Source organism: Erythrolamprus reginae, chromosome 8, assembly GCF_031021105.1.
Source record: "Erythrolamprus reginae isolate rEryReg1 chromosome 8, rEryReg1.hap1, whole genome shotgun sequence".
Lineage (NCBI taxonomy): Eukaryota > Metazoa > Chordata > Lepidosauria > Squamata > Dipsadidae > Erythrolamprus > Erythrolamprus reginae.
Window position 1 is genome coordinate 40,001,217 of NC_091957.1, and position 23,726 is coordinate 40,024,942.

General features: G+C 41.4%; 1 protein-coding gene across 1 annotated transcript in view; it reads left to right on the top strand.

Moving 5' to 3' along the window:
* TENM1 (teneurin transmembrane protein 1) overlaps nucleotides 1–23,726 on the top strand; it is a 572,994-nt gene that overhangs the window by 428,488 nt on the left and 120,780 nt on the right. Inside the window, exons 15-17 of the mRNA XM_070759727.1 lie at nucleotides 4,023–4,142; nucleotides 12,090–12,351; nucleotides 13,804–14,071. Of these exons, the coding sequence (XP_070615828.1) occupies nucleotides 4,023–4,142; nucleotides 12,090–12,351; nucleotides 13,804–14,071 (650 nt within the window). The remainder of the gene's footprint in view (nucleotides 1–4,022; nucleotides 4,143–12,089; nucleotides 12,352–13,803; nucleotides 14,072–23,726) is intronic.

Below are 23,726 nucleotides of genomic sequence, written 5' to 3' on the forward strand. Positions count from 1 at the left end.
AACATGGGCATATTTGGGAAAGCCCATGATTGCTCTTGCAGCTGCATTCTGCACGATCTGAAGTTTCCGAACATTTTTCAAAGGTAGCCCCATGTAGAAAGCGTTACAGTAGTCGAGCCTCGAGGTGATGAGGGCATGAGTGACCGTGAGCAGTGACTCCCGGTCCAAGTAGGGTCGCAACTGGTACACAAGGTGAACCTGGGCAAACGCCCCCCTCGCCACAGCTGAAAGATGTTTCTCTAATTGCATTGTTCTCATCCGCTCGCTTACAGTGTCCTGGATGTATTCTTTTTCTTCCTCTTCTTTTTCAACAAGATTTAAAGGCATCTATTTATAGTACCCTTCGTAGCCTATTTCCCCACGGTGGTTTTAAATGCAAATTAAAATGTGTTCTCCTGTATGTTTATGTAATTGTCTGTTTATTTATTGCTTCCACACCACCTTTTCTGCTGAAAGATATCAAGGCAGCATTCAAGGAAGCGAACAACAAATGATGGAATGATGAGAGCCTCTAAGAACGAGAACGCCACCCAAAATGTCAGGAAGGGAAATAAATGATAAGAGCTCTTAAATTGGCCAAGCTAAAAAGATATGTCTTAGTCCTTTCTAGAGAAGGGGATTTCAGCAGAATCCAGGAGGGCACTTCACCTTTTGAGGTGGGACGGCTGAAAGGCAACCTTCCCCCATATAAAGCCACTGAAACGTGGTCTTAAATAAGCCATTTAAAAATCTAGAGCAAAAACTTCCCAGCATTTTAAGAGCAATAGCATTTAGACTTATATACCGCTTCATAGTGCTTTTACAGCCCTCTCTAAGCGGTTTACAGAATCAGCCTATTGCCCGCAACAATCCGTGTCCTCATTTTACCCACCTCGGAAGGATGGAAAGCTGAGTCAAGCTTGAGCCGGTGGTGAGATTTGAACTGCTGAACTACAGCTTGCAGTTAGCTGAAGTAGCCTGCAGTGCTGTTCTCTAACCACTGTGCCACCCCAGGTCCATCCTTAAATCCAACCTCCATCCGGCACTTAAAGTAGAAACACTTAAAGTACTAGGGAGAGTGGGAAGTTGCCATAACTTAATATATAAATGATGATCTGCTGCATAAATATAAATCGAAAGTGAAAGATTTCATAAGCTTCCTGCATATTGTATTTTCTCCCCCAACGAGTTGCCTGGTTTTGCCCTATTTCTAGCACTCTGCGGAAGTTGTCCATGTCAGTTTGAAATCCATCAAATTGTACTTCGTATTATATCTTATTAGACACCAACTTGTGATTTTTGCATGTGTGGGTGTCTGGCTGAGCTGTGAATGCTACATCAATCATAAAACAGAAGGGAAAAAACAAGACAAAACTTACAATGCTCTTTGCCTAGCCACTTGCATCTTATTTATTTATATTTACAGCGAGAGAGCAAATTTTTAAACAGAACAATTCCATTTTGCTCAGAACCACAACCAAGGCAACTTTGACAGCAAGGTGTCAAAACTAATACAAACTAAAATAACAATAATCTTGTACAGGAAAAGCTGAAATAGTGATGTCAGAGACACACCAGATGACCTCTATAAGCCATGATTATTGCTAGAAATGGCTGCCAATGATCCTTGTTCATTAAAAAAAAAATTAATCATTAGCTTAGAGGTTTTGTCCTTCATTTAGTGTAAAGTGGACCCTCTAACACAGTGGTTCTCAAACTGGGGGATCAAGACTCCTTTGGGGCTCAAATGACCATTTTTAGGAGTTGCCTAAGACTTTTGAGAAAAGACAAATTTCCCATGGTGAACAAAAGCTTCTATACTGGTGTCTTGGAACATATACAGTGATACCTTGTCTTACAAACTTAATTGGTTCTGGGAGGAGGTTCGTAAGGTGAAAAGTTTGTAAGATGAAACGATGTTTCCCATAGGAATCAATGGAAAACCGATTAATGCGTGCAAGCCCAAAATTTAACCCCTTTTCAAGCCAAAGCGCCCGTTTTTGCACTGGTGGGATTCCCATGAAGCTCCCCTTCATGGGAAACCCCACCTCCTGACTTCCAGGTTTTTGCGATGCTGTACGGAAATCCCAGGAGGGGAATCCCAGGAGCACAAAAACGGGTGCTCCGCTGGCAACAGAAGTCCGGAGGAGGGGTTTCCCAGTGAGGGAAGCCTCAGCGAAATCACACCATTGCAAAAACATGGAAGTCCTCTAAACCCCACCTCTGAACCTCTGTGTTTTTGCAATGGTGCAATTTCGCTGAGGCTTCCCTCGCTGGGAAACCCCACCTCTGGACTTCTGTTGCCAGCGGAGCGCCCGTTTTTGCAATCCTGGGATTCCCCTTAAGCTCCCCTCCAGGATCGCAAAAACGGGCGCTCCGTTGGCAACAGAAGTCCGGAGGTGGGGTTTTGAGCACTTCCGTGTTTTTGCGATGGTGCAATTTCGCTGAGGGTTTTCGCCATACAGGTTCGTATGGCGAAAAAAGTTTGTAAGAAGAGGCAAAAATATTCCGAACCCCGGGTCCGTATCTCGAAAAGCTCGTATGGCGAGGGGTTCATATCACGAGGTATCACTGTATTTACAATCAGGCGTTTACAGTGGGGGTGTCCCTTTGACCTTCCTGCCAATCAGCTTAAAGCTCTGTTGGGAGAATTGGCGCTTGACATGGTTGGGGGTCACAACAGCATGAGGAATTGTATTAAGGGGTCGCGGCATTAGAAAAGTTGACAACCACTGCTCTAACAGTACATGAGAATGAGAACATCTAGATATCATTTTCATAGAAGATGTGCCAACATGTCTCTGTTAATAAATCGTAAATTTGAGGAACTCTGATTTAATTTTGGATGCTATTTGGAACCCGGACACCATGTCCCACTCAGCATCAACCTATGTCCAACAAAAAAATAATCATTTTTCTTGCCACATACCTCCCAGAGACCAATAAGATCCCACAGGACTGGTCTTCTCTGGGTCCTGTCGACTAAACAATGCAGGTTGGTGGGACTGCGGAGGAGGGCCTTCTCTGTGGCTGCCCCGGATTTATGGAACCAACTCCTCCCTGATGTCCATACTGCTCCCACCCTACTGGCCTTCAAAAATCTGTGAAACCTGGCTTTGCCAACAAGCCTGGGGACCCTGAATATTAACATCTGCCACGGGAGAAATATGTTGATTGGTATGCGTGTCATTTGATAGGATGGTATAGTGGGTTTTATAACAGGATTTTATAATGGTTTTAGAATGCGGTTTTAATGAATTGGTATTTGTTGACTTCTTACTATTGTTGTATTGCATTGTATTTTGTTGTAAGCCGCGCTGAGTACCAAGGTATTAGAAGGCATAGAAGTCTAAATAAATTAAATAAATAAATACATTTTGTACTGAGCTTTGGTAGCTGGTCACCACTTTCAGAACTAGGTGAAAAGAGAGGGTAGCCCAGGGAAGGGCAAAAGTACTGTGCTTCTTGTGCTTCTTGTAGCCTTACCACATGTTGGTGGGTCCCACAGAGTTGGTCTCCTCCGGGTCCCGTCTACTAAACAATGTTGTTTGGCGGGACCCAGGGGAAGAGCCTTCTCTGTGGCGGCTCCAACCCTCCAGAATCAGCTCCCTCCAGAGATTAGAACTGCCCCCACCCTCCTTGCCTTTCGTAAACTCCTTAAAACCCACCTCTGTCGTCAGGCTTGGAGGAACTGAGACATCTCCCCCTGCCTATGTAGTTTTTTGTGTATGATATGATTGTATGTATGTTTTCATATATTGGGTTTCTTGTTTTTTTTAGAATTTTTAAATGTATTATTGTTATTTTAGATTCTAACTATTAGATTTGTCATTATATATTGTTTTTATCATTGCTGTAAGCCGCCCCGAGTCTACGGAGAAGGGCGGCATACAAATCTAATTAATAATAATAATAATAATAATAATAATAATAATAATAATAATAATAATAATTTAAAAAAATATTATGCAGATAAAGAGTGTGCCAGTTGTGACTATTTTAGCATCTTTCTTCCTGGCCAACTCAATCTTTTATTCACCCAGACGTGCTTGTGTTATCCGTGGACAAGTGGTAGCAGTCGATGGAACTCCTCTGGTTGGGGTCAATGTGAGTTTCCAGCATCACAGTGATTATGGCTACACCATCAGCCGACAGGATGGAAGGTAAACAATTGTTGCTTTCATATCTTCCTCTGATGTTTATTTTCACAGGTGAATGTTTTAATTAGGGAATTAGGGGAATAGGTTGAAAGTAAAGTGAGAGGAGAGATTGAAGCCCAAGAGAGCTCTGTCAACTTAATGAATTAAAAAGCCACCAAGAATCTGAATGATTCAGTAGCATGACATACAATAGCAACACCATCAACATTGACAAAATCCTTACCAGTCAATTGCAAAAGGCAGCTTCACTTGGAACAGCTTACATCCCATCATGACACCTGTAATATTGTTAAAACAAAAACTTGCCTCTTCCGTCAGGAAGGACTTGACAGTTGGACAAAAATGGCAAAACCAATCTAAACATCTGGCAGATTGTGTAACTAACCGTCATAACAATTACATTAAACTTGTACGTAAATGAAACTTAAATTAAACTTATGCCGCCTAATTTCTTAAGACTCTAAATTATAAGGCTAATGGATTATTCAATTGCTAGCTGATTAATGAATGGATTACAGTGGTCCCTTGACATTCGTAGGGGATACATTCCAAGACCGCCTGCGAAAGTCAAATTTCTGTGAAGTAGAGACGCTCCCTTCCTTCCTTCCTTCCTTCCTTCCTTCCTTCCTTCCTTCCTTCCTCCCCCTCCCTCTTCCATTCCTGGTTCTACTTACCCCCAGAACCCGCAGGGGCAATGGGCGCGGCAAGCTGAAAAGAAGAGGCGGTGGCAGCGGGCGGCAGTAAGGCTCGGCTTCAAGTGGAGCGTACCAACGCTCTGAGTATTAAAGGGGAGGGATCGGGAGGCTGGGGCAGAAGCGGAGCTATTATTTAAAGAAGCAGGACGACTGGGGGGGGAGGAGAGTTAAAACACACAGTATTGTACATCGGGCGGCCGCGGGAAAATATTCAAATGTTCAAAAAAAAAAGCAGAGTATTTTTTTATCAATATTTTTTAAAAACCCGTGGTATAGCCTTTTGGCAAAAGTCAGACCCACGAAAGTCAAGGGACCACTGTACAGTGATCCCTCATTTTTCGCAGGGGATGCGTTCCGAGACCACCCGTGAAGAATGAATTTCCGTGAAGTAGAGGAAATATATTTTTTAATGTATTTAACGAGTATTTGGACTTTTAAAACCCACCCTTGGCATTAATGTTCATTAATGTTTCTCAGCTGGAATGACATGTGATATCCTACCAGTTTCTTTAGTAGAGTACAGTAGTACTGTAGAAGAATTTTATGAATTTTTAATGGATTTAAAATTGTCAATGGATTTAGCCTCTTTGAAACCCGTGAAATAGCGAATCCGCGAAAGATTAACTGTGAAGTAGCGAGGGATTACTGTATATGTAAAAGATTCTGTACATCCTAAATGCAGTACTGTAAGATTGGTGGTGATGATGAAGAAGGAAGGAAGAGGAAGGAAGGAAGGAAGGAAGGAAGGAAGGAAGGAAGGAAGGAAGGAAGGAAGGAAGGAAGGAAGGAAGATTAGATATGGATGGGTAGCGATAGATGAAAGAGAAAGAGAGAGAGATGACAAGACAGCTAGACATGATAGACCTGTGATGGCGAATCTATGGCACCCTCTTTGTGGGCATGCGAACCATCACCTCCGTGCTCTGCCATGCATGCACACACACCTCCCGCCCACCACCTGGTCATCAGGTCTTTGAGGCATATGGGCAGGGGCGTGCATACATGCGTATGGGCGGGGGGTGGCATGCACACATTGAGGCACATTGAGGGGTTGGGGCTCATGCACAGAAGCACAGGCACATTGCATTTTGGAGGTTTGGACTCTCGGTGTGCTTTGGGCACTCCATCCAGAAAATGTTAGCCATCAACATGATAGATGGATGGATGATCACAGACAGGTAGACAGACATATAGATGACAGAGCTAGGCAGACAGATAAATAGATATGATAGACAGATGGAGAGACAGGCAGGCAGGCAGATAAATATACCATATATAGATGGATGGATGGATGATGTGGGAGATAAATAGGTAAACAGAGAGACAGACATGGAGTATAATATGTGTCAATGATCCCACAGCAGAATGAAAACCTCTGTAGGTTGTGAATTGTAATTTGTCAATACTGTTTTCATAGATGGATGTTTTTTGATGCCAAAGTCTGGGGCTGAGAGTCCCAAATTCATTCAACTGGCTTCTATACCTAAGCACGGAATAGAATTTGGTTTTCCCACTCCTAAACCAGCACCTTAACTGCTGCATCATATGCATATACGTAATTACATATCTGCATAGGCATATTTACACACACATATATATATTGCATATGCACACCTACAGAAGCATACACATACGTTTGAATAGACTGTTTTTTCCTTCCTTCCCTTGTGCAGTAACGCATCTGAGCCAAAGGAAGTAAATAAAACCTCAACCCAGCCCTGAGATTAAAATTGGCTGATTCAAAGAGGGACCTCCCAATTAATCAGTTCAACCAATTAAAGCTCACAGAGGCAGAAAAAGCTCGTGTTAAGAAATTTCATGCTTTCGTTCCTGCTTATTGCAATGTAAATACTCCAAAACTGAGAGTAAAAAATTCATAGCAGTGGTTGTAAGCAATGAAGCTGCTCCTCGTTCTCTCTCTCTGTCTATCTCTGTCTCTTTGTCTCTCTCTCTCTCTCCCTGCTTCCCTGCCTCCCTCTTTCCCTCTGTCTCTTCCTTCATGTGTGTGTGGTGTTAGAGAGAGAGATTTTGAAGAATCAAAATTGCAAGTAATCTTTGTATTTTTATTCCTCACTGTAAAATAATGGATTGTACACAATTAAGTCTAACTCCTTATAGTAATAGCACTTAGACTTATATACTGTTTCACAGTGCTTTACAGCCCTCTCTAAGCGGTTTACAGAGAGCAAGCATATATTGCCCCCAACAATCTGGGTCCTCATTTTACCAACCATGGAAGAATGGAAGGCTGAGTCAACCCTGAGCTTGGAGAGATTCGATCTGTCAAACTGCTGGCAGCCAACGATCAGCAGAAGTAGCCTGCAGTACTGCACTCTAACTACTGCACTACCATGGCTCTTATCAGAATTCATTACCATGGAAGATTTCCATAAGAAGTGCATCTAGTCACAAAGTAAAGAAATCTTATTTATGCCACCTTACTTTAAATAACGATATTAAAATTGTAAGACAGTAGCTCTTTCTCTGCTCTGTACTTTTTCTGGATTTCATAAGATTTCTTTCTATCACTACCCACTGACCCTTAATAAAAGCAGAGTGCAATTATTCTTTTCTTTCTTTCGTGTTGGTCATACAGTTTTGGCTCCACAAATAGCACTTATATACTGCTCCACAGTGCTGTACAGCCCTCTGTAAGCAGTTTATAAAGTCAGCCTATTGCGCCCAACAATCTGTCAGAATTTGCGATTAATTACAGTCCGTGTGGACCATAATAAATCAATTCTGGAGGCAATGGAGTGAGAGAGAGTATTTGTTTTCAAACAAGGTTTGTTTTTATTACAAAAGTACAAAAAAGTAAATATGCCACGAGGGGCAAATAAAAATACGTCTTCACATTATGACTGCTAACAAAGGACTGACAATATAAAATGAAGAATATGAGAAAGACGGATGTGATGCATAAATGACGTGGCAGGATTTTACATCATAATGGGAGGACCTTAATAAAAACACACAGTTAACTATTTAATTACTAAATAACTCTGAATGTCTCTAAATGTCTCTGGGGCTGTCAATATTCAGCGTGACACCCCTTCTTTGGCAGTCATCAGGGACATTGGTTCACATAAGTCAATATTCAGCGTGACACAATCTGGATGCTCATTTTACCCAACTCGGAAGGATGGAAGGCTGAGTCAACCTTGAGCCGATCAGGATTGAACTGCTGATAATCATCAGAATTAGCCTGCAATACTCCATTCTAACCACTGCGCCACCACAGCGCCTCTGGATGGAGGCATTCAGATCCTGCTCATCAAGAATATAAGGAATATAAAAAAATCACATGAAAACTCTTGGATAGATGATACAAGCAAGAGTCTCTTCCAATTTACCTTCAGGAATTGACCTCAAAACTATTTAGCCTAGAGTTCCCATTGATTTTTGCTATGCGAGCAGCCTAGCAACTACTAAAAGGCAGAAGTTTACTACAGTCTTCCCTCATCAGCTTCTTCCCAGCATCGTTGGATTTAATTGCCCAAGTCAATTTTATTTTGATCAATAGTTAAGAACCTGCATTAAAATGTAATTAGAAAAGAAAAAAGAGCGCTCAGGCTTACATCAGCCGTTGTCTCGTGTTCATTGTGACAGGAAAAGAATTAGATAGCTTCATATCTGCTGTATGCCACCCTGAGTCCGTCAGGAGATGGGTGGCTTTTAAATATGAATGAATGAATGAATGAATGAATGAATGAATGAATGAATGAATGAATATGATCTAAGAGAAGGAGGTTCACATAAACCCTATCTGTTCTCAAGTGTTGATGGTGCACTAAAATGATATACAGTGGTACCTCTACTTAAGAACTTAAAATTGTTCCGTGACCAGGTTCTTAAGTAGAAACGTTCTTAAGTAGAAGCAATTTTTCCCATAGGAATCAATGTACAGTGGTACCTCGAGATACGAGTTTAATTCGTTCCGGACCTGGGCTCTTAAGTCGAGCAGCTCTTATCTCGAACGACTTTTCCCCATAGGAATTAATGTAAATAATTTTAATTGGTTCCAGCCCTCAAAAAACTCACAAAGTTAGTCTAAATTATGCAGAAAGACATGTTTTTAATGAAGAAATGTACATGTATATATAAATGAATAATGAAGTTTCTTTCACTTAACTTGTAAACTTTCTTAAACTTTTAAATTTACATATGTTCAACTTCTCTGCCACCCAATCCTGTAGGACAGAGGTCCCCAACCCTTTTTGCACCAGGGACCGGCTTTAAGCGATCAAGAGAGGAATGGGTGAATGAATGGACGGAGGGTGGGAAGGAAGGAAGGAAAGAGGGAAGGGACAGGAACAGAGGAAGGAAGCAAGGAAACGTATGAAAGGGGAGAGTAAGAGAGGAATGAGTGAAGGAAGGGAGGGAGGGAAGAAGGTGGGAAGGAGAAAGAAAAGAAGAAATAGAGGAAGGGAAGGTAAAAGAGAGAAAGAAAAAGAGCAAGAAAGAAAGAAAGAAAGAAAGAAAGAAAGAAAGAAAGGGGGAAGGGACAGGAACAGAGGAAGGAAGCAAGGAAACTTATGAAAGGGGAGAGTAAGAGAGGAATGAGTGAAGGGAGGGAGGGAGGGAAGAAGGTGGGAAGGAGAAAGAAAAGAAGAAATAGAGGAAGGGAAGGTAAAAGAGAGAAAGAAAAAGAGCAAGAAAGAAAGCTGCAAGCACCCCCCCCCCCCCGAGCCCCCCAGGCCGGCTGCAACCTTTTAAAACACGTGCGCCGCTTCGCAGCTGTCTCCTGAAGCCGAACGCGGAAGTTAGCGTTTGGCTTCAGGAGACAGCTCCTTGGCGCTTGTATCTCGAATTTGGGCTTGTAAGTAGAACAAAAATATCTCTCCCCTCCCAGCTCTTATCTCGAGTTGCTCTTAAGTAGAGCAGCTCTTATGTCGGGGTTCCAAAGCAAATAATGCGTGCAAACCCATTAGGAAAGAAATAAAAGCTCTGAATTTGGGTGGGAGGAGGAGGAGGACAGGCACTGTCGAAGGAAGAAGGTGAGGTGAGGGGAATCAAAAAAATCCCAAACTTTAAGGCTTAAAAAAAAAAAAGAGGGACTCTGAAGCGTCGAGGAGCATGCGCCTCCCATAAACCCAGCGCGAGGCTGCCTCCCATATACTGTACCGTGTCAGAGAGAGAAACCCAGGGGGAATGGCAGGAAACTGGCTGGGCTTTCGTGCCGCTCTCAAATTTCCTGGGAAATTTTTCCGGGCTCGGGTTCTTAAGTAGAAAATGGTTCTTAAGTACAGGCAAAAAAAATCTTGAACACCCGGTTCTTATCTAGAAAAGTTCTTAAGTACAGGCATTCTTAAGTAGAGGTACCACTGTATTTCCATTCAAAAGATCTTTTTTAGAAATTATGGTAGTATACGATGAACTGTTTCTGTCCTCCTGGATCGTCTTAGGCAGCTATGGCCAACTGGTAAGGTACAAAAAGTATCTATGGAGACTTTCAGTGATCCAGGTCAAGAGTGGATTGCTGCCAGTTTGGACCGGTTCTTTAGAACCGGTAGTGAAAATTTAGTACAGCTCATCAAATTGGCAGTGATGACTGGCACCCAAACTAGTCCTCCTGACATTGCAGCTTGCAAAAAAATGTAAATACTTGCAAAAAAAAAATTCTAAGATTGCGCAGAAATGGACAAGCTAACGATGGAATTGAACAATCAAAAAGACTTGGACTGTTATAACATTTGGACTAAATGATATGAATGGACAAAAAAAAAAGAAAGAAAGGAAAAAAAACCAGTAGGAGATGGATGTGGAAAAAAGAAAAGACAGCAAAGAAAAATAGTGTATATACAATGTACAGGAAGGAAAAGGGGGGACATGATCGAAACATTTAAATATGTTAAAGGGTTAAATAAGGTTCAGGAGGGAAGTGTTTTTCATAGGAAAGTGAACACAAGAACAAGGGGACACAATCTGAAGTTAGTTGGGGAAAAGATCAAAAGCAACGTGAGAAAATATTATTTCACTGAAAGAGTAGTAGATCCTTGGAACAAACTTCCAGCAGACGTGGTTGGTAAATCCACAGAAACTGAATTTAAATATGCCTGGGATAAACATATCCATTGTAAGATAAAATACAGGAAATAGTATAAGGGCAGACTAGATGGACCATGAGGTCTTTTTCTGCTATGTTTCTATGTTTCTATGTACAAATTATATTTTTTTACAACTAATGTAAATATATAGATGTTGATCTGCCTGAAAATGTTAAGGTAATAAAATCAATTAAAACTATTGCAAAAAACCCTCCAACCTCTGCGCATATGCAAAGGCTTTTGCATGTGCGCAGAAGATCATTTCCGGGTCTTTTACGCATCAAAACATGCACTTCTGTCATGATCAGAATCGGTAGGGAAGATAGTAGAAAGTAGAACCAACCAGGCTTAGGATTAAGGGTTAGGGTTAGGGTTCTCCAAAAAAGGGCAACTGAACAGCAAGACATTTTGCTTCTCATCCACAAAGTTTCTTCAATTAGTTCAGAACTAAAAGGAGTTTTTATGCATGTGCTCTGGGAATGTGTTGTAGTTCAAAAATTTTGGAAGGAAGTACAGAATGAAATAAATATTATGCTAAACATTAATTGGATAATTACGAAAGAATTAGCAATACTAATTAAATATGGGGAATTACGAGAATTTAAAGAAATCAAAACAGCAGCTTTGGAAAGCGCTCAAGCAGTAGTGGTTTTAGGGTGGAAGGATAGCAATAAATGGACAATCCAGAATTGGTACTGGTACATGGTGGACCACATCCACTTCGAAATTATGGAAATAAGATAAAATAACTTTGATGAAAATAAACTGGAGAAGCTGATGGCACGATGGAATAAGGTGAAAAATTATATCTTAAGTAGAATTTATGACGACAATGTGAAAAATAAATTCCAATCACTTTTTGCATGTAAAGAAATGTAAACCGGAGCTAAGAAAGAAATAAAAACTTATTGCAAATAATTTAACCCCCTAAATGGTGTTGGGCACGTTTTCCTTTAAGTATTTTTTGTTGTTGTTGTAATAAAATTTAATAAAAAATATTATATATTAAAAAAAGTTAGTTCAGAACTGAAGAAACTTCCTGGATGGGAAGTGAAACGTCGTCAAGGACAAACAAAGAAAGTTCAGTTTCCTTTTGGGAGGAAAAAAAACATATTTAGTACAGAAAACACTTAGTAGGAGAACTAAAATCATAATGGGATAATTTTGGTATCCAGATCAATCAAAAGGCATATGTTCTTTTTTTCCAGTTTTGATCTGGTGGCTGTCGGGGGCATCTCAGCCACCCTGATCTTTGATAGATCACCATTTCTTTCCGTGAAAAGGACACTTTGGCTGGCCTGGAATAAGTTTATTGTCGTAGACAAAGTGGTCATGCAAAGGTCAGAGTCGGAACGGCCCACCTGTGACATCAGTAGCTTCATCAGCCCGAATCCGATTGTCATCCCTTTTCCTCTGACGACGTTTGGAGGATCATGTCCTGAAAGGGGAACAGTCATACCTGAATTGCAGGTAAGAGAGATGCAAACAGCGTTGTCATGTTATTGAGAAAAGAACAGAAATGGAGGCCCTTGGAGCTTTCTGAGTAGATGTTTCATTATTCATACTCGATAACAACATCAGTGCTAGTGGGGTTTGCTCTGGGCTAAATTTCTAATTTAATCTGGCATCTTCCAGATAATTTGGGACTGTACTTCTAGTCTTTGATTTACGACCACAATTGAACACAACATTTCTATTCCTAAGTGGGGCATTTCTTAAGTGAATTTTGCCCCATTTTACGACTGCAATGGTCATATTCTAGTGCCATGATGGCGAACCTACGGCACACGTGCTACGGGTGTAAAGTGACCAGATTTTTAAGTTGCTGAAGCGGGGAAAAAAGTTAATTCTTGACATCAATTAATCCATTGTAAAGGTTAATAAATAAATTACTTACTGCCTTTAATACATGCAGAAATTAGTTTGTTTATTTGTTTATTAAATTTATATGCACCCATCTCATTGTATGACATGAGTCTGGATGGCTTCTAAAAGTCCTAAATTCATCAATTCTTAAATTCTAGTTCAGTCAAGCTATTCACTACTTATTAGTAGTACAATGTTTATTTATTAAGTTCTTCTGATTGGAAGGCAATTTGATCAACTCTCTGAATTGAATCCATTTAAATCTGAAGATTCTGTGGACATGTGTTTTTATCAGATTGACTTTCTCGAACAACTGCAGTTGCAAATTATTATTATTATTTATTAGATTTGTATGCCGCCCCTCTCCGAAGACTCGGATCGGATCGACTCAATTGTTAAGCTCGGTTGCAAATAAATTGCAAATCAGAATTTGGCTGCTTTCAATTTGCCAACAGCAATTGTGGCTTGGAATTCTTGGAATTACAAGGAGTCCTTGACTTACAATGGTTTGTTTAGTGACTATTCAAAGTTACAGTGGCACTTTAAAAGTGGCCTATCACTTTTTTTCACATTTACAGCCATTGCAGAATCCCCACAGTCACATGATCAAAATTCAGATGCTGAGCAATCAACTCATTTTTTATGACCATTGCAGTTGTAAAATGGGGCAAAAATCCCTTAAGAAATGCCCCATTTAGGAATAGAAATGTTGTGTTCAATTATGGTCGTAAATCAAAGACTAGAAGTACAGTCCCAAATTATTTGGAAGATGCCAGATTAAATTAGAAATTTAGCCCAGAGCAGTAACTACAAGCGCTTATGATCTTCTGCATAAAGCTTTTGGAAAGCAAAACTCTACTGATTCCTGAGGTTATTAACCATTGTTGAAACATTTCCTGTATGGAATTGTCTAAACTATATTTAAATCAATCTGTGAACACAGTCCTCTTTGTGGCAGTGAATTCCTAGTGTATGAAGTCACCAGAGAAGCCCAGCATGGTAGATTCTGACAAGATTTGTTGTGATGTTAACATGCACAACTCTTTTTTTTTTCAGGTGGTCCAGGAGGAAATATCATTTCCTACCAGCTTTGTGAAGTTGAGTTACCTGAGCAGCAGGACCTCAGGATATAAAACCTTGCTACGCATCATTTTGACACATTCTACGATCCCTCCTGGCATCACAAAAGTGCATCTCACAGTCACAATTGAAGGACGGCTGGCTCAGAAATGGTTTCCTGCGGCAATCAACCTCATCTATACTTTTGCATGGAATAAGACTGATATTTATGGGCAGAAAGTATCCGGCTTGGCAGAGGCCATAGGTATGTCTGCTTTTAAGAATAATATTGTGGGCGTGTTCTAGGAGTAAGAGCTAGCTCTGCTTTGATGCAAGGTATAAAGCCCTTCATGGCACCGGACCAGAATATCTCCGGGACCGCCTTCTGCCACACAAATCCCAGCGACCAATTAGGTCCCACAGAGTTGACCTTCTCCGGGTCTCGTCAACGAAACAATGTCGTTTGGCGGGACCCAGGGGAAGAGCCTTCTCTGTGGCGGCCCCAACCCTTTGGAACCAACTCCCCCCAGATATCAGAGTTGTCCCCACCCTCCTTGCCTTTCGTAAGCTCCTTAAAACCCACCTCTGTCATCAAGCATGGGGGAATTGAGACTTTCCCTCCCCCTAGGCTTATAAAATTTATGCATGGTATGTCAGTATGTATGACTGGTTTCTAGATTGGGGTTTTAAATTAACTTAAATATTAGATTTGTTTACATTGCATTATTATTGCTGTTAGCCGCCCCGAGTCTGCGGAGAGGGGCGGCATACAAATCTGATTAATAAATAATAAATAAATAAATAAGTATCCCTTCCCAACATTAATATTTTTCCTGTCTATAGCCAGTCCAAGGAAATCAGGTTATCCAGGCAATTCAAATGAATATATAGATTTATTGCAAGCTTAATCACTCTATTTAATAGCAATAGCAATAGCAGTTAGACTTATATTCCACTTCATAGTGCTTTTACAGCCCTCTCTAAACTGTTTACAGAATCAGCATATTGCTCCTAACAATCTGGGTCCTCATTTAACCCACCTTGGAAGGATGGAAAGCTGAGTCAACTTTGAGCCAGTGGTGAGATTTGAACTGCTGAACTACAACTAGCAGTTAGCTCCCAGTTGAAGTCCACAAGTCTTAAAGTTGCCAGATTTGGGACCCCTGCTCTAAATAGAAATGATCCTTGGCTCCATTTGTTGAAAAAAGGTATAGTTATATTAGAAGACAAGTGCCTTGCAGTAGAGCATAGCCAGAATGAGAATTGTGTGCCGAAATCCCTAACTTCAACTTCTTCCCCCCCACATACACACCGCCACTTAACTGCCTCCCATTGCTGTCCCCTCCCCATGACCAATCAGGACCAAGCAAGGATGGTCAGCTCAAGCCTAGCTTAGTATTTCGCTGCCATCTTCTCTCAGCTGGGTGACCTTGAGGCAGCATCTTGGAGAGATACAGCAGTTACTTCCGTTTTCCCCCAAGTATTCCCCCGATCCCATTCCACCCTCCCCAGAGTTCATGGCAGACTGTCATCACATGGTGGCGAAGGGCAAGCAAGTAGAAGCTGACATTGAGAGTGATTATGTGTGTGACCCTTCCATCGGGCTCAGCCTAATCATCTCCTACAAGTGGCATATGTAGATCAACACAGAACTGAAGATGAGGAACTCAAAACAGGGACTTACACAACCTCTGGAACCTGGGGAGGGTGAAAAATGGGTCTACAGGGTCTACAGGGGGCCCTAATAAATAAATAAATAAGTATCCCTTCCCAACATTAATATTTTTCCTGTCTATAGCCAGTCCAAGGAAATCAGGTTATCCAGGCAATTCAAATGAATATATAGATTTATTGCAAGCTTAATCTCTCTATTTAATAGCAATAGCAATAGCATTTAGACTTATATTCCACTTCATAGTGCTTTTACAGCCCTCTCTAAACTGTTTTCTTCCACCTGAAGTCAGAAAATGGGGGAGCAGGGGGGGATCGTGCACGCATGGCCATGGGGCAGGGCAGTATGGGGGATCCCATGTACATGCGCGGGGGCAGTGAATTCTGCTTGCGGGCCCTTGGGAACCCGAGGGGAAAAAGGTTCGCCATCACTGGTCTACGGGGTGTACGAAGGAAACTTCAAACTGAATAGATTCTACTGTGGCTCACATGATGGGAGAGGGGAACTTTGATACAGAAATCAGTAATTTTATGAGCTTCTGCCTAGTTGATTCTTCCATGGGGATGCACTAGAAAATGTGTTTCTGGAATGTTTTTCTTTTTTATTAAACATTGAGAAAACAAACATGGAAATTTATAAAATTTCCTTCTTTATAACAGTTTTGCATCATTGATGCAGTTTATGTTTTACAGTTTTTCCTCTTTCATTTCTATTTATATACATATATTATTCTATTCTATTTATATACATCATATTTATTTATTTATATAATAGTAATAATAGTAATAATAATAATAATAATAATAATAATAATAATAATAATAATGACTCCGAGCGGCTTACGGCAATATAAAATTTCAATTAACAACAATAATAAAAAGAAGTATAGTCCATATAGTGTACTCCATTTCTGCCATCTTTTCTATTTTATTTTTAATACATTCTACCAACGTCTGTATCCTCTTTCGTATATTATTCTCGTATTCTTTGTCTCACTTCTCTAACCACCCGTACCATTTTTCCCACACTTTATAGTATTCAGCCTCTACATTTTTTTTCCTGATTTCTTCCAATGATTTCAGAGTTTCTCACATTCTATTCAATTTTGGGAGAGTTTTCATATAAGGAATAAAACAGGCAGATTTCCCAAGCCTATATAATTTATCCAACATTTCTTGAGTTGCAAAAAAAGAAAGAAAATGGACACTTAGAAGCTGGAAAGGGAAGTTTTGAGCTAAGAAATGTTCAGTTTGATTGTTTGGGGCACCCTTCAGAAAGAGATCATATCCATGTGGGCAGCAAGAGACTGATTAACACTAATATATTATGCATTTTATTTTAATATTACATGCATCTTCCCCCGACTTTATTAAAACTTCCCACTTCATTCTCATGCTTTTTGTGGGTGTCACTTCTCATCCATCACAACAGTTGCCACCCTGAGAAATTATTATTGATCATAAGCACACCAAGCACTTTGTAAATGAAATATTCCAATTTTGGATCTTAGTGTAGCTGTCTCCCATTCTCAAAATGAACCTTTCTGATCCCACTCAATGTATTAGGTATCATAGTGGCCAGGCAGGGGTTGCAACTTACCTCCACTACTGGTGCTGATGCTCACGCAGCTCCAGGTGTGCAGTACGCATTGGAATGCGATTTGGCTTCTGTGCAGGGGCGTGAGATTTCAGCATTATTATTTTTTGCTTCCACATGTTCTGTCGGGCTCTCTGGTAGACTCCTCCCCAAAATTCACAGCTACAAATTTCAGACACACACACGTTTGAAAATTCAAAACAATGTTCTTTATAATGAAAATTCCCTTAACCTAAGCCCTCTTTTGGTATCGCAAAGAGCACTGGTCTCCAAACAAACTGGTAATTTGTACAAGTCCCTTATCAGTTCTGTGATACTTAGCTTGCAGCTGTGAGGCAATTCACAGTCCTTCTTCTTTCACAAAGTGAAACACACTTTGCTCTGGTTTAGTTTCAAAGTGGGGAAAAATCAGCACACAAAGATCAAAGTCAGTAAAGCAGTCACGAAACACAACGATCACATAATCCTCCACAATGGCCAAACCCACAGGCTGCTCTTTATAGCAGCCTCACTAATTACCACAGCCCCACCCAACCACAGGTGGCCTCATTTTCTTTGATAATAATCTCTCAGTTGTTGTTGCCTATGCATTGCTCTCCGCATGCGTAGCTGTATCATTAACTCTTGTTCTGAATCCAAGGAGGAGCTAGATAATTGATCTCCTTCTGAGCTGTCTGCCACACTCTCCTCCTCCCTGTCACTCATGTCTTCTTGGTCAGAGGAGCCCTCATCAGCAGATTCCACCGGTGGCAAAAGAGGCCTGCAGCATGTGGATGTCTCCCCCACATCCACAGTCCTTGGGGCAGGAGCTGGGCCAGAGCTAACCACAATACCACACATGCACAGAAGCAAAATATCACCAAAAATTGCTGAAATCTCAGGTTCCGCATGTCCTCTCGTGCGATTTTGCTTCCTACACATGTGCAGAAGCCAAATCTCATTTCAATGCAGCCACCTACTGGTCACCCGGAGCTGCGCACACAGCTCCATTTTCTCTACCAGAACATTGCCCCCCCCCCCTGTTCCAGTAGCAACCCGATACTGATGGTGGCTCATGGCTAATGGAATCCTCATCTCACTTTCAGAAGGCTGTGAGTGCGATCTTAGCAGCAGGTATTCCTCTCTCTGGGCACAATAAGTAATTGTGTGCTGTGACCTCCACATAGGCATCAGGAAGGGCATCCAGCCAGTAAACGCAAGGTCTGTTCAGCTGTCCCGACTCCACCACATTGCAAGGGATTAAAGGATCATTAAAAGAAAATGAATATATATATTCCACCCTTGACCCTGGAAATAGAGGCTGGAACGTCTATGCCAAAGTAGGGTGTTGCAAACTTAATGCATTTTACATGCAGATAGTCCTCGACTTATAACAGTTCAAAGATATTCCTCGATTTATTTATTTATTTTTAAATATTTTTATTATTTTCAATAAAAAGACATAACAAGACAGACAAACATAAAATAGACAAAACATAACACATAACATAAGAAGGAGCTACAATTGTTCCGCTCAGTATTGAAGTCATCTTAGTACAGAAAGGAAAAGTTAATTATAATTTAGATCAGTTCAGAAAAGTAAACATTTCTGTAAAATATCTTTATATAATCTATTCTATATCTAATGAATTTAAATATTACACTCGATATTTCAACATCTTTAAACTTTCCTTTTACTCCACCAATGATAAACCCTTTGCCAAGTTTTACAAAATTCTGTTTCCACTTGATTATTCAACCGCCTCGTCATCATATCTAATTCTGCGCATTCCATAATCTTACTAAAAACCTCAATATGAAAGAAAGAAAATATATATGATAAGTGAGAGAAAGGAAAGACAATTGGACAGGGGATGAAAGGCACACCAGTGCACTTATGTACGCCCCTTACTGGCCTCTTAGGAACCTGGAGAGGCCAATCGTGGAGAGTCTAAGGGAGAAATGTAGGGGGTTAGGGGTTGACACAATTGAGTCCGGCAATGAGTTCCACGCTTCGATAACTTGATTGTTGAAATCAAATTTTTTACAGTCAAGTTTGGAGCGGTTCGTATTAAGTTTGAATCTGTTGCGTGCTCTTGTGTTGTTGCGGTTGAAGCTGAAGTGGTCATTGACTGGTAGGACGTTGCAGCATATGATCTTGTGGGCAATACTCAAATCGTGTTTTAGGCGCCGTAGTTCTAGGCTTTCTAGACCCAGGATTGTTAGTCTATTTTCGTAGGATATTCTGTTTCGAGTGGAGGAGTGAAGGGCTCTTCTGGTGAAATATCTTTGGACATTTTCAAGGGTGTTGATGTCTGAGATGTGGTATGGGTTCCAGACAGATGAGCAGTAGTCTAGGATGGGTCTGGCAAAAGTTTTATAGGCTCTTGTGAGTAGTGTGAGATTGCCTGAGCAGAAGCTGCATAGGATCAGGTTAACAACTCTAGAAGCTTTTTTGGCGATATTGTTGCAGTGGGCTTTAGCACTTAGGTCATTCGATATTAGTATTCCAAGGTCTTTTACTGAGTGTGGGTTGGCAGTGAGAGATTGTTTATTCAGTTCATATGTGCGGTTTGGATTCTTTTTGCCGATGTGGAGGGTAGAGCATTTGTTGGCTGATATTTGAAGTTGCCAGGTGTTAGACCAGTCTGAGACAAAGTCCAGGTCTTTTTGGAGAGTGAGTGTGTTGTCAGTGGTGTTGAAAAGTTTCACATCGTCGGCAAAAAGAACACAGTTGCTTTCGATATAAAAGAACACACTTGCTTTCGATATAAAACAGTCCCTTAGATTTTGAAGCTATGGTGTTCTTCTGCCTCATCAGCTCCTTAGATTAACATTTCTAACTGGCAGCCAAAGTTATTGATGTCTGAAGAACACACACACACACACACACAAACACACCATGCTGTGCCTTGCAGTTTTATTTACCTGCTTCTTTCCTTTGAATAAACATACTTCTTGACCTATATCTTAGAGGTATTTGGAAAAACACAAGCAAGCAATATGCTGCCATCTGGAGGAGGAGACAGAAAATTTGACAGGACCGTTTTGGAGAGCAATAACAGAACTCTAGCCAAGGAGGAAGGAAGTCAATCAGACCAGAACTGGAAAGGACCTTGGAGGTTTTCTAGTCCATCCCCCTGCTCAAGCAGGAGACCTTATACCATTTCAGACAAGAGACTGTCCAGTCTCTTCTTAAAAACCTCCAGGGATGAAACGCTGACAACTTCTGAAGACAGGGTGTTCCACTGGTTAATTGTCTTAGAAACATAGAAACGTAGAAGTCTGACGGCAGAAAAAGACCTCATGGTCCATCTAGTCTGCCCTTATACTATTTTCTGTATTTTATCTTAGGATGGATATATGTTTATCCCAGGCATGTTTAAATTCAGTTACTGTGGATTTATCTACCACGTCTGCTGGAAGTTTGTTCCAAGGATCTACTACTCTTTCAGTAAAATAATATTTTCTCATGTTGCTTTTGATCTTTCCCCCAACTAACTTCAGATTGTGCCGCCTTGTTCTTGTGTTCACTTTCCTATTAAAAACACTTCCCTCCTGAACCTTATTTAACCCTTTAAAATATTTAAATGTTCAATCATGTCCCCCCTTTTCCTTCTGTCCTCCAGACTATACAGATTGAGTTCATTAAGTCTTTCCTGATACGTTTTATGCTTAAGACCTTCCACCATTCTTGTAGCCCGTCTTTGGACCCGTTCAATTTTGTCAATATCTTTTTGTAGGTGAGGTCCCCAGAACAGTCTTCACTATTAGGAAGTTTCTCCTTAATTCCAGGCTACATGTCTCCTTGATTAGTTTCCATCCATTGTTACTTCTCTTGCCTACAGATGCTTTGGTAAATAAGTTGACCCTCTCCTGTTTGTGGCCACCTCTCAAATACTGCTATCATGTCACCCCTAATTCTTTTTTTCTTTAGAGTAGCCAAACCCAAATCCTGCAATCAACTCGGTTGCTCTTTGTACTTTTTCCAAAGTTTCGACATCTTTTTTTGTAATGCAGTGACCAAAACTGGATGAACTATTCCAGGATGTCCATGTGCTGTCTCTATGTTGGTTGAGGCAGGCAGGATTCCCTTAAGTACCATTTTTGGGGGGTCAAGGGAAAGGGAGGGTTTTGTCTTCTCTTTCTGCTCAATATCCCCATGGACAATTGGTGGGCCACTGTGTGACACAGAATGCTGGACTCGATGGGCTTTGGCATGATTCAGCAGGACTCTTCTTACGTTCTTATGTTCTTATGTAGGTATGGCCTTGCTAAGGTTTTATATAACATGAGACCCTTCAACCGACATAAGTAGTGTTGGGCGAACCAAACCTGCACAGTTCGGGTTCGTACTGAACTTTGCGGTGTTCGGCATGATGAACCGGAACCCGAATTTTCTTAAAAATTCGTGTTCCAGTTCGGTGTTCGTGCCGAGCACTGCGAAGCACCGCAGCCCGGCTGTCATCTGCTAAGAAGAGGAGGAGGAGCCGGGCGCCGGTGGCAGCGGAGGAAGGCGAAAACCAGGGAGCTGTCGGCCAGTCGGGAGGCTGGGAAGGAGGCACAAAAGGAGCTGGGGAATCCCCGGGGGTGGGGCCTTGACGTCACTTCCTGGATTCCGGGGGGCGTCCACAATTTTGGGGTTTACCTCCATGCACCGTTACTTAAAGGCAGGTTGCTAAGCACACCAAAGTGATCACTTCCCGGATTCCGTCCTCCCACCATTACTCTAGTGCCACCCCCGGAATCTTGAAAGGACGTCATGGAGTGCTCAGAGTTCGGGTTCGGCCGAACTTCACATAAAGTTCGACCGAACTCGCCGAACCCGAACTCTGTTGGGTTTGCCCATCACTAGTCATAAGTATGAACCAGTTGTCAAGTGTCCAAATTTTGATCATGTGACCAATGGAGAGTCTGCTAGTGCGAAAAATGGTCAAAAGTCATTGTTTTCAGTGCCATTGCAACTTCAAATGGTCATTAAATGAATGGTTATTATGTCAATGGTCAAAATGGTTGCTCCACACCAACTCAGTTTGAGAAGCAGCCAAAAATACACACCTTGTTCTGGATCATGAAAGACAGTGTCAAATCTTCTTTCTGGGTTTCTCAGAGATCTTTTGACTTCAGTTACTCCTTGTGCTCATCTTCTGATCCTCACATTTGACATTTAACCAGCCCTCCCCACCAATGTGTCCTAATCCCAGGGGAATAAATTGCAATCAGCCAGCTGCAATTTTAGAGCTCTGATTGAATTAAGGAAGTTTTGACTCAGCACAGTCAGATTCCTAGTGCAGATGTGTGAGATTGTGGGAAAGCTGGAGGCAGATCAGTTGACAAATTAACTCATAAACAGCAATTCAGCCATCTGGGAGAAAGTGTTCAGAGAAACCCCACCTTCATCAATTCATTATAAAAGAGGCTAAGAAAATCCTGTTGCAGTTTGCAGGATTCTGTACACCAGAGTTGGAGTAAAAAGACAGATGATGGAGGGAGAGACAGAAGTATAACATGTTAGCTAGATTCCTTCCTTCCTTCACTCCCACCTTCTTTCCTTCAAGACAGACATATATGTTGGCTAGATTCCTTCCTTCCTTCCTTCCTTCCTTCACTCCCTCCTTCTTTCCTTCAAGACAGACATATATGTTAGCTAGATTCCTTCCTTCCTTCACTCCCTTCTTCTTTCCTTCAAGGCAGACATATATGTTGAACTCCTTCCTTCCTTCCTTCCTTCCTCCTTCTCCTTCCTTCCTTCCTTCTTCCTTCCTTCCTTCCTTCCTTCCTCCTTCTCCTTCCTTCCTTCCTTCCTCCTTCTCCTTCCTTCCTTCCTTCCTCCTTCTCCTTCCTTCCTTCCTTCCTTCTTCCTTCCTTCCTTCCTCCTTCTCCTTCCTTCCTTCCTCCTCCTTCCTTCCTTCCTCCTTCTCCTTCCTTCCTTCCTTCCTCCTTCTCCTTCCTTACTTCCTTACTTCCTTCCTCCTTCTCCTTCCTTCCTCCTTCTCCTTCCTTCCTTCCTTCCTTGCTTCCTCCTTCTCCTTCCTTCCTTGCTTCCTCCTTCTCCTTCCTTCCTTCCTTCCTTCCTTCTCCTTCCTTCCTTCCTCCTTCTCCTTCCTTCCTTCCTCCTTCTCCTTCCTTCCTTCCTTCCTCCTTCCTTCCTCCTTCTCCTTCCTTCCTTCCCTCCTTCCTCCTTCTCCTTCCTTCCTTCCTGCTTTCCTTCCTTCCTTCTTTCTTTCCTTCCTCCTTCTCCTTCCTTCTTCCTTCCTTCCTTTCTTCTTTTAAAGATTAGAGTGGCCCCAGTCCTTTTAGCCTTTCCTAAGATTTATAAACCTGGTTATTGGCTTAGTTAGGCCCATGGCTCTGAATGTGTTCAGGGTCCTATTTCTTGACCATTCTGACCATTATTATTGTAATTTTCTCAGCTGCTACATATATTTTTCTGCTGTTTTCCACTTTTAAACTGTCACTGGATTGACGTGAAGAAATAAAATAAATAAGTAAATAAAACAATGCTTGTGTTTGATAGTTAGGATCCATCCAGATTCCTTTCACATCAGGTGGCATGCCAGTTTAATTTACATACAAGTTTAATGTAATTATGGCGATCGTTGGTCACACTGTTGGCCAGAGGTTAAGACTGGATTTAGCAGTTTGGTCACCCACTAAGTCCTCCCCAAGGACT